The sequence below is a fragment of the Panicum virgatum genome, chromosome 9N (genome assembly GCF_016808335.1).
Source record: "Panicum virgatum strain AP13 chromosome 9N, P.virgatum_v5, whole genome shotgun sequence".
In the NCBI taxonomy this organism is placed as follows: Eukaryota; Viridiplantae; Streptophyta; class Magnoliopsida; order Poales; family Poaceae; genus Panicum; species Panicum virgatum.
In genome coordinates, this window is record NC_053153.1 from 63811174 (window position 1) to 63828671 (window position 17498).

The 17498-nt window shown below is 42.4% G+C and overlaps 1 protein-coding gene and 1 long non-coding RNA gene across 2 annotated transcripts; one reads left to right on the top strand and one right to left on the bottom strand.

Annotated features, from left to right (window-relative positions):
* The first annotated feature begins 885 nt into the window (after positions 1-885).
* Positions 886-1457, top strand: LOC120689704. The gene is made up of 2 exons (XR_005681396.1): positions 886-1041; positions 1159-1457. It is a non-coding gene; the product is annotated as an uncharacterized LOC120689704 (long non-coding RNA).
* Positions 1458-3931: 2474 nt separating this feature from the next.
* On the bottom strand, positions 3932-4968 carry LOC120691301. Its single transcript, XM_039974345.1, has 3 exons — positions 4741-4968; positions 4555-4648; positions 3932-4445 (listed from the first exon to the last, which is right to left on the bottom strand). The coding sequence occupies exons 1-3, from the start codon at positions 4782-4784 to the stop codon at positions 4209-4211; spliced, it is 375 nt and encodes a 124-aa protein (XP_039830279.1). The 5' UTR covers positions 4785-4968; the 3' UTR covers positions 3932-4208.
* Positions 4969-17498: the final 12530 nt, after the last annotated feature.

Sequence of the window (17498 nt, forward strand, 5' to 3'; positions counted from 1 at the left end):
TGCCGTGTTGGTTAGGTCCACCTTGCAAGGTTAAATTGGATCGATTCGCCGTCAGTCGCTCTCGGATATGAGTACCTTGATCGCAGCACCGCATCGTAGTAATGAGATGGAATATTAATGTATATGTTGAAGAAAATGTTGAGATTACTAATTGATCTTCTATTATGTTTGTTTTAGAAGGGGTTCTGCAAATGCCTAGAGGATATTAATTTATATAGAATGTGAGCTAAAATATTGAAAGTAAGGATCCACCCTTAGACGCTTTTCTGCCAATAATCCATAGCCAGAAAGCATTGCATGTCTAGATAATGGGCTATGTATACACATAGTCGGGTAAGTCTTGCTGAGTATTAGAATACTCAGGGTTGTTGCAACATTCGTTTCAGGTCCTACAGATGTAGATTTCTGTCCTTGCTGCGCCAAGTTCATCTGTCGTGACGCGGATGGCTGGGAAATTGCCGGACCAGATGCTTAGTCCTTGCTAGTTACCGAATCACACACCCGTGGGCTGAGTGTGTGATTCGACACTGCGCTTCATGTATTATAGACGTCAGGTTTCCTATAACGGACTTTGTTTTAAACTGCAGTTGCACTTGTATATTATTTATGTAATTAAATCAGGTTTGTAAAACTTAATGTACTCTACTCTGTATTGTAGTTGTATTTATATGTACTCGGCATGTTTGTACTGCCTGTGCTCGCCTTCGTGGGAGACTACTGATGTTTGTTTCGATCGGAACGTCGGTCGAGAAAGCGCTGTCAAATTAAACCGTTAAACTAATGCGCTTGATGTGTTCAGATGATGGTCATTATGCTTAATTTGAGTTTTAATTTGGCGGTTCTGTCACATGCTGGAGCCGGCCTCCTCCTCCTCCTCCTATAGCTATTTCCATTATGATAGGCTCAAAAGTTTGCAACAAAACACATTTATCATGTATGCAGTTGCAAGCGACCTACTGGCGATCAGATAGCCTTCTGAAGAATGCTTGAAATGGCATATATTGAATTGAACTTTACCTTATGCTATTTAAAGATATAATGGTAAGTACTATCAGCTTCCCTGGGTATAATCTTAACCCTTGAATACTTTGTGCTTGACCGATGGAGGTACATGCACAAGTGTACACCAATCACCAATGCTACGTATATGCTATTCAGGTGATTTAGAATTATTGAGTCGAGGCCTCCAGATGTGAAAACAAAGCATGGAGGCCAATTAGGGAGAAGTTGAAGCAGTCAGGGAAGAAGGTAAGCAAGAAGGACAAACAAGAAGTGGTGTCAGAATTCCTGACAAAAAATGTGTGTATCACTAACACAATAGCGTAGCATCAATGAGTTGTAGCTGATTCACAGCAGATTGTATTTTGTATGTCCAGGTAATACCAGCCTCGAACATGTAGTGACTTGCAGCTAATAAAATTCCTATTGTTTTTGTAATGGATAACCGATTTTTTGGGTTACATTTTGTTTGCTTATCTATACTTTCCAACCAACATCAGAACATGGGCGCTGGTCTGTCCAGCTTGTGTCTCGTAATAGTGTAGGATTCAGGCTTTGCTTATGCTGTAGAATTAGACGATGATGGTACAACTACATCACATCCTATACAAGCCAAGATGGTATGTGTTTTAGTTCAAAAAGAGATGGTACGTGTCTATGTGAGTATGTTGCATATAATTTTGCGGCCCTCCTGCTTGGACACATGTTACCTCCTGTTTCTATTCAAATTGTTTTGGAAGGGTGCGGAAGTTAGTTTTACTTATGTTGACTTATTTTTGAACGGGTTGGTAAAGCAACATATGGTAAGCCAAGATGGTATGTAAGCATGCTACATATAATTTTGCAACCATGCTGCTTTTGATCAAATAAGACATAAATTAAGTAGTGGTAAGACCGGCACGAGCACTACCGGAATTGGCTATTTCGCCGTGTGCACCAAGCACACGGCAAAGGCTTATTAGGCACACGGCGAAGTTTTCGCCGTCGGTGACCGACGGCGAACCCCCGACGGCAGCGCTAGGCACGACAAAAGCCTAGTTTGCCGTGTGCCATTTACCGGACACACGGCAAACACATTCGCCGTGTGTATCCAAGGATACACGGCAAAAAAAGTATTGACGTCGTGAGGACAGCCTAACGGCGTGACAGAAGACTTCACCGTGTGCCACCTGGATAGGCACACGGCGAACATGGTCAGGTGGGGGTCCGGCGGCGGGCGTGGGCGGGCGAGCGCGGGGTGGGTGCGGCGCGGGCGGGGGTCCGGCGGCCCCAAGATCGGGCGGCGCAGGGGCGTGGGCGAGCGAGTGCGGGGTGGGCCGCGACATCGGGGTGGGCGCGGCGCGGGCGGGGGGTCCGGCGGCGGCGTGGGCAGGGTCCGGCGGTGTGCGGACCGGGCGGCGCAGGGGCGTGGGCGCGGGTCGGGAGTGGGTGAGGAGTGAGGAGTGAGGAGTGGATACGGGAGAGGGAGTTCGAAACGGTAAGGGAGTGGGTGGTTCGCCGTGTGCCAGATCTACGGCACACGGCGAAGTAATGAGTTCGCCGTGTGCCAAATGCCAGGCACACGGCGAACACGACATTTCTATATTTCATGTAAATGAAACTTGTATTCTTTTAAATTTTTCAATATCATTTTCGAAATTTGTTTTGAAATTGAAAACACGACCTTAAAGTTCACTAAAGAACATGAATATAATTTTTTCACTCATGTTAAATCATTATTTCATGTACTAATAGTTCAAATTCAATTTATATCAATTAAAGTTGTATAAATGCAGTTAATATGTTAAAATTATCAAACAGATCCAAAAAATGCAAAAAATTAACATGAAGTCATTTTTGTTCTCTATTGCCTATATAAAAAGTGTAGAAACCAAATTCAAATTTGAACGTGTTTGCCCCTACAAACTTGACCGCGTCTTTCTCCGTTACCTAGATCTTCTTCGGGAAAGTTTGAGTTTATAAGCAGCGTACGTGACAAACACGTGCGGAACTCCCTCAATTTTTTACCATAGATTCTATGTATGATAGCATAAGAAATCAACAAATCTCATAATTTTCAGACTTCATTTGAATTTTTTAAAATTTTACAACTATTTGATTCTACATTCACGAGAACTTTTTGTGAACACCATTTTCGAAATGACAATGTCAACTACAACGTGAGGTCTTACTGCGCACTCAGAAACACGAATATCATTTTTCCAAAAAATTTCTTCTATTATTTTATGTACTTGCAGTTCAAAATTTGACTCATCCGAAAAATTCGTTTAACAGATACACAATTTTTATATATAGTGAACATTACGACAAAAATACCAAACTTTAATACAGAGTACCAAGCAATATCTCTGCAGTGTAGAAAAAATTTCGAGTTTGAAAATTCAAAATTTTCAAACTGTTTGCCGTGTGCCAAAAAAAAGCACACGGCGAAGTGTCTTGTTTGCCGTGTGCCAAGCTGCGGCACACGGCGAAGTTGAGCGCCATCAACCTCCGTGGCCCGTCCGTCCACCTCCGTTCGCCACCTCCGCACGTGAGTGGCACGTGCACGAGGTTTGCCGTGTGTTTTGAGATCGGCACACGGCAAAGATAGTAATATGCCGTGTGTTTGGTTTTTGCCGTGTGTTCCTGGGGCTAGCACACGGCAAAGAGTCAATTTTGCCGTGTGCGTGGTGTTTGCCGTGTGTTTTATTTTGGGCACACGGCAAAGTGGTGTTTGCCGTGTGTTTGCCGTGTGTTTGCCGTGTGCCCGTCTTTTAGTACACGGCAAACTATTTGGCACACGGCATATTAGCCGTTTCCGGTAGTGGAGATTGTTTAAGTTATCCCTAAAGTTTTGTCATTCAAAAGAAACACCAATACATTATCTTTGGTTCAGCAGAAACACCAATACAATTTTGGCATTGAGCAGAAACGACCAATAAAAGCAGTCACATTGAGGCAGATTATAATATATTAAGAAACATCAAATCCATTCATGGATTGACCCAAAGATATATTAGGAAACATCAAACTCATTGTCTGAAATCAAAATATTCTCATCTGCAATTTATATCTGAAAAACCATTTGAACTGCATCTTCTTCCTTGCCGTTCTTACTAGCATTGACCAAAACCTGACTATGCATAACTGCCAAAAAACAAACATTGCCCAAAAAACTGGATTGTTTTTTGAAAACATGGCACATTGCCTGCAGTTAGCTCTTTGAGTTCTTAGGTATTTGCTGAAACAAAATTGCATTTGCTTGAATAACCATCAACACCAGCACCATCCTCTCTTTTAGTTCCACCACAAACGTCAATGATGGCATCATATTTGCTAGTATTTCTTCCCGTCGCATCGTTGCCTGTAATATTTAACGCCTCATTGCATACTGAAAGATTCAGCACTCCATTCCTCGCGCACATCAAAAGATCTTGGAATCTTACTGGAGATTGGAGAAGGATGACCTAGTTCCAACATTTATTCAAATTAGAAATGGATCAGTGACAAATCCTCCAAACCAATCAGGACGCTGCAGCCAAAAAACTAATCCTCAACTACTCCAACAAAATGTACCAATTGGATCCCAGTTTTGAAAGTTGAAAAAAGAAGACATGATGAAGGGTAAGAGCTGCCACATGCTCCATCAAAACCCCACCAGTTCTTGAATCTAAAACGACATAATCATCTTCAGCTCGCAATGCCAAGATCTAAAAGCAAAGCAGATCGGGTATTGCAAAAAGAGATATCTGAGATCCATACCTTGATTGGAGGCTCCCCATTCTGGTCATCTCCCTTTCCGCCATTGATTGGAGGCTTGAGCTCGGATCAATACCCGCATGCTCCAATTTGGATGGAGCTCAGAGTTGCCGGTCTACCAATAATGGCGGAGATGGTAGTGATTGGCAGGTGGATAGACTGAAATCCAAAGTAAAAACGGCCTCGGACTATGCCTGGTTCCCAAAGTTTTGCCTGGCTAGAATACCTCACGAGCTCACCAACTGGGACCCCCATCCCGCAGCACGATCCTTGGCGCACAATGAACGGCTGCAACCTTACCTGCCCGGGCCGGCAGCTATGGAAAAACCACACTCTGCACCACGCTGGGTCGCAGGCCATGCTTGGCCGCCGGCTGCACGCCCGCCTCTCCGGCTGGTAGCCTGGTGCGTGCCGGTCGTCTCTGCCGGTTCGAGCGTGGTCCTGTAGGCTCCGCCGCCGGCCTCCCTCATGCCTCCGACGCTGGCTCCTCCACCGTTTTGACTGTAGCTCCGCCGCTGGCCACGCACTCATGCATGGCCGTGCCACACTCTCCGCCGCCGGCCTCGCACCCGCCTCCACCTGCTCATGCTCCGCCGCCGGCCGCGTGGCCGCCACCGTCTGCTCGAGTGTCGCCTTGGCCTCAACATGCTCTGCGCAGAGCTCTCTCCGACCACTCCACCGCGACCCGCTCCCGGCGCAGCAGCAGTTCTCCGCCGCTTGCCGCTGCACGCGCAGCGGCGCAGGAGCTGAGTTCGCCGGCGACGAGTCACACAGTTCCGCAGTCGCTTGCCTTGGACTGGAGGCGGGGTCGCGGGGAGCAGGGCCGGCTCTAAGATTTGGAGGGCCTTGAGCGAATCAGAAGCTACGGGCCTTTAGGCTAAATATTTTTTTATTTATAACATGATAAAAATAGTAGTACCAATAATATATATTTAATTTTTGAAGAACATTATCGATGGCACAAACTAAAAAAATAGAAAAAAAATGCAAGTATAGTTACCTCAAATACTTTAGTCCTTCACGAAAAAACTCCTCCGGGTATTTCTTGATGCAAAAACATTAATGATAGTATCATGATCAATGATATCCAAGATGACGATCTCAATGTTGCACATAGCAAGCCATTTAATCTTCCTTTAACATAGTTGACCTTAGACACTTGTTCAGGAGTTTCAATTTTGAGAAACTTCTTTCTGCTGAAGCTATCATCACAGGTACAATTTGTTAGATAACTTGGCAATTTTTGGTATATTTTAATTCTAAAAATTACTAGCAATTTCATGGCATAAAAGAGTGATAACGTTTGAACAAAATATGTTCTTGTGTTCATGTTATTCTCACTAATAAGCATGAACAAAATATTAAACTAGAATAGGTTTAGAGTGTACCCCAAGGCGGGACCAGTGTCGGAGGCACCGGGTGCGCCGTTACCAGCTAGACATTCTATTCGACTGGCCTTACCTGATGTAGCCGAACGACGTCGATGCAGGAAGATGTTCGTAGTGCAGTCCCACGAACGGTCACCGGGAAGTAGACGAAGTAGTCGTTCACGCCGGGATGTAGACAAAGTAGTCATTCAGGGAGCGAGCAGTCGCGTCAAAACGCTCCCCAAAAACCTGATTGCCCGCTATCCCGTGCAGGACCTTCAGCGAGCAGAGGTTCCGGAGGCCTGCTCTCGCTAAAGTTGTGCGTGCAGCGCTAGCGATGGGAATGACAGAAAGCAACAGAGAGAGAAGGGAGAGGTCTCCTAAGCAGGAGTACTTGAAGAAAGTGCTGATGGTGTGAGGATGAGTGGAGGAGGGGGTGGTTTATATAAGTACCTGAAGCATGTGCTGATGGTGTGAGGATGAGTAGAGGAGGGGGTGGTTTATATAGGCGTGGATGTGCCTCAGATTCAACGAACCTGGACATTATAATGAGCTTTGATGAGCAGCAATTACTGGTGCAATTGAATCACAGGAATCTCATTAACCGCAAAGGTTTTATTCTGTGTCATCATCCACATGTAAATCGCACCGCACCGCACCTGCGCGCCTCGCCACGCCACGCCCTCGGCCCGGCGAGCGAGCGCGCGCGTGTGGTTCACCGACCTCCTCTTACCGTCTTCACAAGTGGTGTACACAGGGTCCACCCTTTAAGTCGGTTGAGATCCTCCTCAATTTCCGATACGGAATTAAGCAATTGATTCCCTAGCATTTAATAGTGTGTTTTGAATTCTTTTATTGCATTGAATAGAATAAATGGGCCAAGCCCATAATTCCAACACATTTAAGATTCTTGCCCTTTATCTTCATTTAAATCAGCATTACTTGAAGGTTGAAAAACTTGTGCAAAGCACTCCTTTGTGATTCAACGAGCTGCTCATCTTTCTTGACCTTTTCTGAGATCCCGACAAATAATTCTTAGGTAACATTCTAACAACTAAATTATAAAGGAAAATAAAGAGTGAAATTAGAAGTTTAAACCTAAAAATCTAATTATCCAACATAGTCACGAAGTAACAAATTACTAGATTTACTCATCGATTTGTTGTTGGTTGTTGCTGGTTGCAAAATGCTGCTGCGGTAGCGGGGATGAGTCACTAGTGCAGGGGCAGGCCAGCAGTAGACGATCACGAGACACCAGACGGAAGACGCCACGAACCAGTAGCCGGACGCCGGCCGGGCGGGCGGCGGCGACAGCAAAAAAGGGCAGGTGCGAAGCCTGCAACGAGGCGACGAGACGACGGACGTGCGACGTCAGTTCTTTCCTGTGTTAACTGCCGAGCCGAGCAATCGAGTCCCTGCAGCCTGCTGGGCCTCTTCTGATATGTATCGGTGGTGAATATAGCGGTTTTTTCTTTTTTATATTTAAAAAAATTAAAATTTCAAAAATATATGTCCGTTTTGGAAAATTTCAAAAATATACCCCGGTCGCCCTATGGGGGGGGGCGACAGAGCTCAAATGTAATTTTTTTCTTCTTCAAATTTGCAACAAAGTCCCTGGAGAAAAAAAAGAGGGGGCCTGTCGCCCCCCCAACGGGCGACAGGCCCCTGTCGCCCACCCCAGGGGCGACCGACCCAGTGGGCCCAGCCTACAGGCGCCAGGGGTCCGGTCGCCCCTCCCGCGGGCGACTGGGGGGGCCTGTCGCCCCCCCCCCCCCCCCGAGGGCGACCGGGTCAGCCCTCCCTATATAAGGCCTCCCCCTCATTCCCTCCTCATTTGACCTCAAAAAATCCACTAAAAATCCAGAAAAAAGAGAGGGGTAAGGAGAAGGGAAGCGGCGAAGCTCTGCCGAATTCCGCACTTGTGATCTACCGGTAACTTCCGTATAAATTCGTTGATATTGTATAACAATTTAATTTAATGAGTGGATTAGCTGAATTAGATTTGGTACTTTAGAACACTGGTTTAGTATTACAATTTGAGTACTATTACATACTTTTTCAAATAAAATAATTATACATTAGAATAGAATTATGACAGTACCTTATTGATATTGCAGTATAAGACAATAGAATTATGACAGTACCTATATTTTCACGCATCGATTTGGTATATGATATGTGCATTGCTTAAATCATTGTTTTTTTATTTGGCGCACCACACAATAGCGCCAATGTCTTCGTCAGGATCAACCTACATTCCGTGGAGCAAGTGTAAAGCCACTGTACCCGAAGGAATTGATGTGCCAATGTGCTTCTGCGGTTCCTTATGCAAGTTCATGCAATCTGAGGTTTTAGGAGATCGATGACTACGGCATGAGATTCTTTATGTGTGAGAACTACGAATATGATCCACCTAAGCGATACAGCAAAGACCGGGCCAAGGTAGCAGGAGAACATACGCTATTTTTCTCTGTGACCTAACATTGAGTTATGATTCTAACTTGTGTTGGACAAAGTCTCCTCCGCCTCTTTGTGATTTTATGCAGTGGTTCGACACCGTGCAGTCGCAGCAGGCAAAGGATATTGTGGAACAAAAAGCAAGGTGGACTGCAGAACGTTGGCGCCGAATGAAGCACGAGGAACAGCAAGAGGAGAAGCGCAAGAAAGAGCAAGAAGAGATCCGCAAGAGGATTGAGGAGGTGGATCGTAAGGCGGCGGCCGAACGTGAAGCTGACAGGGAGAGAAAGCGAGAGAGGGCACACCGTGCGAAGGAAGCCGGGCCGAAGCAATTAGGAAGGGCAAATATCCTAGGTGCACTCAGTAGAGTAGTACCATGTAATCCCGGCATTTTACATTCCATAAGGCATGGTAGGTTTAGATGCAACAAGAAGTTATCTTGTCGCGTGCACATGCCACTGCAATTAGTTATTTATGTTTTAAGTTGAGAGCTTAACTTTGTGTGTTGTAGCCTTTACCATTAATTTGTAGTTGTAGCCGGGAGTCTATGAAATCTTTGAACTTGTCCTTAATATTTTAGGAGCTTTTCATGTCACTAGAATACTAAAAAACACACATTTTATTAATATAACGATAAGAATTAAGAACTAAGAAATACATCGGGGTCTGCTGCTAAAAAGCACACATTTTCATGTCACTAGAATACTAAAAAGCATCCGGAGACCTCACCCGCCGACGATGATGACGACTACACGCTCGAATAGCTCAAAATAGGAACCATAGTGTATCTAGCTGCGAGTACGAGATCACAGGTTGCCACTGCTCAGCACGGCGATCACGGGTTTCAAATAGCAGTGCTCTTCCACCATTTCAAATAGATGTGACAAGACGGCAACCACAACAGCTCACCTTCAAAGCAGTCTCTCTGGCGAGGACGACGGACCTGTCAGTCTACAGCGAAGGTCTGTGGCGTGTAGTGGGGAAGGCGGCATCTAGGCGCGATTGACCGAGCGGCAGCAATGCAGTGCTGTGAGTCTACATGCACAGAGATGCATCGAGTAGTCATTTCGAGCATCGAATCTAGCCTTTTCAGTGTTAGGTCAGCTAGCCTCTTCACTGTGTTGTCATGTAGGTTTTTTAGGTGCATTTACACTCCACACTCCGGGTATCAGACCTTTGTGCGCCTATAAATACTCCCAAGTTTGTGAACTCCCAGCACAACTCAAACACCAAACCTCATTGTATACCCAATGTCTGGAGGTGGGTCTAGCGGGAAGAATTACTATGGTTTTGGGAAAGGAAAAGGGGGAAGAAAGGGAGACCCCATAATATGGGAGGGCCTCTTGGACCTGATTCCTATCCGAAACCAGTGTTTGAGTTTCCGCCACAGCACAAGAGTGAATTTACCAATGAAACTCCTCTTCGACAATACGATAACCGTAGAGAACCGTGGCCAAAATGCAGACATGGTGCGGACTGCTTAGTGCAGATGTGCACCGACGGGATGGATGGCGGTCGGCGTTTCTTTAAATGTCCACACGCATGGGTAATACTCGGTTGTTTCATTTTTTATCTTCAATGAGACACCTTACATGAAATTTGTTTTGCAGTCTTCTGACGCTCCAGAAAACTGTGGTTTTACTAGGTGGGTAGATCCCGCACCAATTGATTCTGTTCAGGAGTTCGTCGAGTACCTCCAGATAAAATCTTTGATCTGGAATGCAATGGGAACCATTATGAGGAAGTGAGCGAGGGTAACAAAGACGACGAAGTTGATGATACCAGCAATGCAGCCGGTTCACAGGATGAACCATGCACTATTCCTTACTGCAACTGCCCTTGTCACAAGAAGAAGGGCCCTGCGCCTCCGGCACCACCGCCTGCACCACCTGCAATGGGTGGATACTGCGCAGAAGGCTCAACGCAGTTTGCTACGTGGGGGTACGGCTACTAGGACTTCCCTAGTACTAGTGACATGCTGCATCGTTGTGTTTGTTCTATTTTTTTTTTAAATTACCTAAGGCATGTTAGGTTAGTCCGGAATCTGTTTACCGTAGTTTGTAACGGGTTCTGACATGCCACTGCATGTGTGATAGCTGTGGACCGCTTATTTATACACTTCAACGTTCGTCACTGATCACTCTCGTATTTTCCATTACATACAATAGATGGTATGTTTATACTTCGATGCTCCATTACGACTAAGTACGATTCAAACTCGACATTATGTACATGTCCAGTGAATGCAAGTTAGGTACGAGACATACATACAAGCATAATATAACATTAACAATACTAAATGCGAATACATCTTAAACCGATGAACATCATATGTTATAGATCATGGCATGAAATCATCTAGGTCGTCATCCCAGTTGACAGATGGTGGTGCTGCAGGTGGTGTAGTATGGCTCGACGAACCTCTTGCTTTCCCTTTCTCTCTTTTCTGGATCTACGTTCATGTACAGGGGGAGGAACATCATGTGTTGGAGGCCATGGTTTGGGGGGCATGAAGTCATCCATGTCGTCATCCCAGTTAACACAAGTTTGTGCTGCAGGTGGTGCAACATGACTTGACGAACCTCTTGCATTTCCCTTTGTCTCCTTTCTGATTCTAGGTTCATGTACAGGGGGAGGAACATCATGTGTTGGAGGCCATGGTTTGGGGGGCATGAAGTCATCCATGTCGTCATCCCAGTTAACACAAGTTGGTGGTTGAGGTGCTGAAGCATGACTCGACGAACCTCCGGGCATCTGTTCTTGCGCAGACCAAGTACTATCACCCGAAGATCTTATCCGCCTCCTTCGTCTAGTTTGCGGCATAAGTCCACCACCGAAGATACATACCAATTTACGAAAATTTGGTATCGTTTTGTTAATCAACTCCGTGTCCTCGGGGTAATCCTAGCATATAATTAAAAAACAATGTTACTGTTTCATAAATATGGATTCGAAATGAAGACAGGATTAGAACTGAATGAGAGTTACCTTAATGTGCATCTCATACACCTCTGGCCGCATCCATATCTAACAAGAACTTTGTAAGAATCCAATGATATTAGGATGATTTGCTAGTTCACATACTCTCATGTATATCTTCCGACGTTCTAGCAGGTGTCCCATTACATCTTGCGTCGTAATACCTCGAAATAATGTGAAATCTTTAAACTCTACTACTTTGGACAACACCATCTCTATCGTACCATCCGCTAACGGATCCAACTTCTTACTGATAACAAGATGGGTCATGATATCAAGTATTATACTAGATTTTTCTTCGGTCCATGAAAATCCTCCACAATTTGAGGCAGCCATTGCCTTATGCTGCAATATCAATAAAGTACTGTCATAATTCTATTCTAATGTATAATTATTTTATTTGAAAAAGTCTGTAATAGTACTCAAATTGTAATACTAAACCAGTGTTCTAAAGCACCAAATCTAATTCAGCTAATCCACTAATTAAATTAAATTGTTATACAATATCAATGGATTCATACGGAAGTTACCTGTAGATCAGGAGTACGCAATTCGGCAGAGCTTCGCCGCTTTTCTTCTCCTCACCTCTCTCTTTTTTCCTGAATTTTTAGGCTTAAATGACGGGGAATGGCGGCGAATGGCGGCCAGGGCTTAAATAGAGGGGAAGGCCCCTGTCGCCCCCCCCAACGGGCGACAGGCCCCTGTCGCCCCTGGGGTGGGCGACAGGGGCCTGTCGCCCCTGGGGTGGGCGACAGGGGCCTGTCGCCCGTTGGGGGGACGACAGGCCCCCTCTTTTTTTTCTCCAGGGACTTTGTTGCAAATTTGAAGAAGAAAAAATTTACATTTGAGCCCTGTCGCCCCCCCATAGGGCGACCGGGGTATATTTTTGAAATTTTCCAAAACGGACATATATTTTTGAAATTTAATTTTTTAAAATATAAAAAAGAAAAAACCGTGTGAATATACATATTTGATTTTGGGCCCTCCTAGGCCGTGGGCCCTAGGCGGTCACCCCTCCCGCCTAGGCCCAGAGCCAGGCCTGGCGGGGAGGAGCTGCCCACCTCGATTTCTGCATGGTCCCATCGGTAACTCGATTGCCGCGCCATGAGCTAGCGACGAAACACTCGCTGGCGCGGATGTTTTCTTTGTTTCTCTAGAATCCGAATCAGCTGGCGACGTAGTCAACCGTTGGAGAAGGCCTAAGAGCCCACAAGCAACCGGATATGGACTAGGACTTCTAGTCCTCCTTTTCTTCTATGTGCAGTCCGGTTGTTTTACAACACTCCTGTTTGGGCGATTATCGCAAAAGCATATGCCTTGTTAAAAACTCCATCCGAAAACCCAGTGGAAATAATGGTCATTGGAGAAAAGAGTGCATATCAACCACAATTGTATTGCATATGTTGCCTCGTTAAAAACCTTATGTGAGAAACCTTCAAGTAAAAACACACAAAAGGAAAAAGAGCACAACAATAAACCTTATTAGTTACATATAATTCTATATTTACTATTCTTCATGAATAGGGATCAATCTTCAAGATTATGCATGAACCTCATGGTTCTTGCAATAATGATCTACAAGATCTTAAACAATCAAGTGGTACACCTTCATGGTAAATCAAAAATTAATTATTAAGTTGATTCCTTCAAAGTAATACTCAATGAAAAATATACTCCCCCTCATAGCGATATACTTTGAACTTCGGTGTTCAAAAATAATTGCGTATGAGTAATAATATTTAATTAATACAATACATTTAGTCTTTCAGAGACTTCTAGACTACGATTAGGAGCAATGCTTCCAGCAGTAATAACCACTTATGTAATTATGCAATACAAATAAATATTTTATCCTTTCATAAGAATATGGGGATAATGAGTTGCAAATTTATATACCTTCTAGGTATTACTCTTTCAAAACTCAGTGTTTGAAATTGAATACTACATCAGCAACTCAATCCTTACTTCTTTAGTGTATGCAAAGTCTAGATAATGATCTATTCAGTAGATCTTCATTTAGCCTTTTTCCACTATAGATAATCGGTCTACATTTGGCATTTGAAGGGGATGATTCAATTTGCCGGTCACCAATATACCTTCTATGGTATTTGAGGATACTTACAAAGTTACAATTCAGTGCTAGCTAACAGCTATATGGGCACATGCAGGTGCTTGTATGGCACATTCAAAGCCATTTTATTCCTCATTTCATTCTTAATCATTCGGGTCTATACGAGGCTTCGCTTGTATCTTCAGAATTATTGGTGTTTATTCAGTAATTAACTGATAAGTCATTCATTGACTATTTTCTTCAGGAATCTTCAATTCTTCAAGAATAATATTTCTCTTCTATGAGAAATTTTCTCATGATAGATAGAAGTGATTTACACAATCTATTTCTTCTAGAATATGCTCTTCTTGAGACTTTAAATGTTCATTCAAGAATATTATCTACCTTAAACATTTTAATATTTAGTATGAGATTTAATAATATTTCTTGCTATTTTATTCCTACGAGGAAAATGAGTTCTTCACGGATCCTTTCTCATGGATTTTCATAATCCAATGATTAACTGTGTAATATTTCTTTTCATTCATGCCATTTGCCAGATATGTCGCAGAATATTTATTCATACATAATGGGAGTTTACTAGTCTTTTGAAAGACATATAACCATTGCATTTCACCATATCATTATTTCACAATGACTCGTATAGTTTGAACTTCTAGGTTCAAATACTTTCTTCATGGTCCAACCTCAATTGCTTTCTTTCATTGACCCGATATGAGTGCTTCATGCAACTCTGCCATGGACTTTAGTCTTGGATCCATGTTCTCGTTTAGAGAAACATTTGCAACTCTAGAGGTAGTGTTGTCTACATTCATTCAATTCTACCATATCTTCAGGATAATTATCTGCTCATCCCAACACAAAATATTGCGCGCGCTTTATAGTGTTAGGTACTCATCTTCATGATGATCATTTCTTGGTTTGTGAGGTATTTAACCATAAAGGTCTTTTCTTTTCGGAATATGTGGAGATTCTCTGTAAATTGTTTGACAAATTCATGTTATCTAAAACCAACAGGCATCCCCGTAGATTTTAAATTAATGACCAAGTCATTTGCCATGGTGAGTATATTATTAAATACTCGGGATATATCACACATAGCTTTTAACTTCTTGTTAATAACTTCATGCTATTTCTCCTAATTTCCGATGTCCCGTGAGTATTCATTATGTGCATATTCTCACTGGGGTCAAGTCCTTCAGGTAGTTTCACTCTAAGTGTTTACCACATCAGGTGGCACCCTCCATGGGCTTCCTCACAGTTTTATTTTTCTGGCATTATACTCCGCTTCATGCGAATATGATTTAGTGCGTGTTTATATTCCCACTTCAAGCTTCCAGGAATATTTTATGAAGAATATTCTTGCTTCCAATATAAGGCATTCATATGGGCTTTCTCTCCCCCCTAATGCCGATATTAGATCTTCATTAGTAGCATACTTCAAAACTATCCCCATAGGCACAATATAATGGAAATTCATATCCATATTTCTCCAACTTCAAGTTAATGCCCATTTATGTATGCTAAGATGGTGAAATAAAATAATAATCACACACACATCTTTTAAATATAGGGGTTATTTGTTATATGCAGTGAGCTAGACTTTATTAATGTAGTAACATTAATACTACTTTATTAATGCAAGTTAGTGCAAATACAAAAATAACACGATGGCTACAAGCCAGTGTAGAGCGGAATTTTAATGTGATACCCATGCAAGGGTTCCTAGTCAATGTAATGACATGCTGGTCCTTACATTGGAGTGAAAAAACTATTAATTGGTCATTCTAAGTGACACAATGGTATATGGACTACAAAAGTATGTGCAGAGCTACATGCTTAGTCATTGCAGTGACTATGGTTATGCGCCAACTTGCATGTTGATTGTCCCAACAATCTAACAGGATGAGGCTCTGAACCAACAATCTTACAGGATTAGGGATATGCTTATTAATTTTAAAAAAATACTTTATCCACATTCTTCATAGACCTATATAGACCAAATTTCTCCCGCTTTTCATACCATAATTGTACTTCAGGAAATGTTAAGCTTCAGGCATGATCTATGGAAAAGTTTCATAGAATTAAATATACTACTAGTATATATATAATATGGTATGAAATTCATATATTAGTTGTACTATTCAATGTACATAATGTGGTGAGTAGAATAAACTTCAAGTTATAGGGCTTATGTATTCAATACATAGTTGAGTAATATATCAGTTCATCGCCAGATTAAATCCTTCAGTTTAAATTAAGAAGCGTGTATATTACTGGTCATGTGCTTTTTGGAAAATTCTATTTCCATTCTACCTACGAGGTAGTAGTGCACACTAACCTTCATGGTTACTTGAGGATTTGTGGAAAATATCATTTTAGATGAATATTTAATAGGCAATATAAAACAATTATTTACGATATCCAGCATGTAATTCTTTAGTTATTCCATAAGATTAAACTGATTACTACAGGTAAAATATGCTACAAGCATGTGGACAAAAGATAAGGTGAGAAAACCTATGCAGAGGTAAGAAACACCATCTCTTGAATTTGCCCTTCTAGTCTGGGAAAGATACTTAAATTAATGCTATACTTCATGTTTTAAAGCAAACGATAATAGCCTACTCTTCATGAGTATAACCAAATTCTTCGTGAATATAATTAATAATGCAACTTATGTCAAAAAATCTATTTAATTATGGTTTAAGGGGTGAGTATGAAACTTTTTTGTCTCATTGCGTCTCCCCCTGAGACTAACATCACTTCTGGAATGTATTTTATTTCCTTCCACTTCTATGGCTTATGCATCTTCTGATTGCATAAATATTTTTTTATATTGAGCTTATGCATATTCTTCTCTAATTGCAAAAATATCTACATGACAAACAATATATTTCTTCAAGAAAACATATTAAGTTCGCATAACTTCATGTTATGTCTAGCTCAAATAATTAATTTGCTTCTCAAGAGTTTACTGCTAGTAAATCATAATGCCATATTGGAAAATAAATGTGTTATGGACCAATAAGCTAAAATAACTTTCAGAGTTATATAGCATCTCTTCTAGAAATTATATGGTGTAGGCTTCAAACCAATATTATATTTCTTCGAGAAATAATAGATTTCATGTCACGTTCTACATTATTTATGCAATTGCTACAAGCACACTTCATGTGTTTAAATGCATGAAGTAAATGCAAAATTAATTATGATTGGTTAATCTATTCGATAGATATTTTCCAAAACTTTTCTAGCAAAATATTTATCTCATTCATACAATTGCTAGGAGAACATATAAAATAATACTCTCAGGGGTATTATGTCTAAGGTTCCTCAAGATTGCATGAATATCTCAAATTACAGAATGTGAGTGTAACTAATCTGTCTTCAAGACGGATTATCCTGAGGTGTTTTTCTTCTAAAAAAACTTCAAAAACAAAAATGCCATGGGGTTTGTCGTAATATTTATAATGATCTCCAATTCATTTGCCTTCAGGGTGTAATGCGCTAAATAAGCTTGAGTGCTTGACTACACTATTTTATATTTGTGAGCTCTCCTTCATGGATTGTTTGCTGTGGTTGCCTATTACAGGCTGCTTGGCCTGGTACAACGCATGTCACAAAAATCGTCTCCTCTGCCTATCTCCCTCTCACCTGCGTGCAGCGTCGGGTGACGTGGGATGCGGAAAGAGGCATGCGCTCTGTCGCTTGAAGGCAAACGAATCCCAAGAATGCGGCTGCAGGCCGACGATGGGAGCCATTTGATGCTTGCAGCCTTGCAAGGCAGTATGCACGTGCGCATGCATGCGCTTTCCGTAGGCGGTCGGAATTAGCATCACGATTTCATGATAATAGACCGACGGTGCAATGCAGGGCTGTATCTC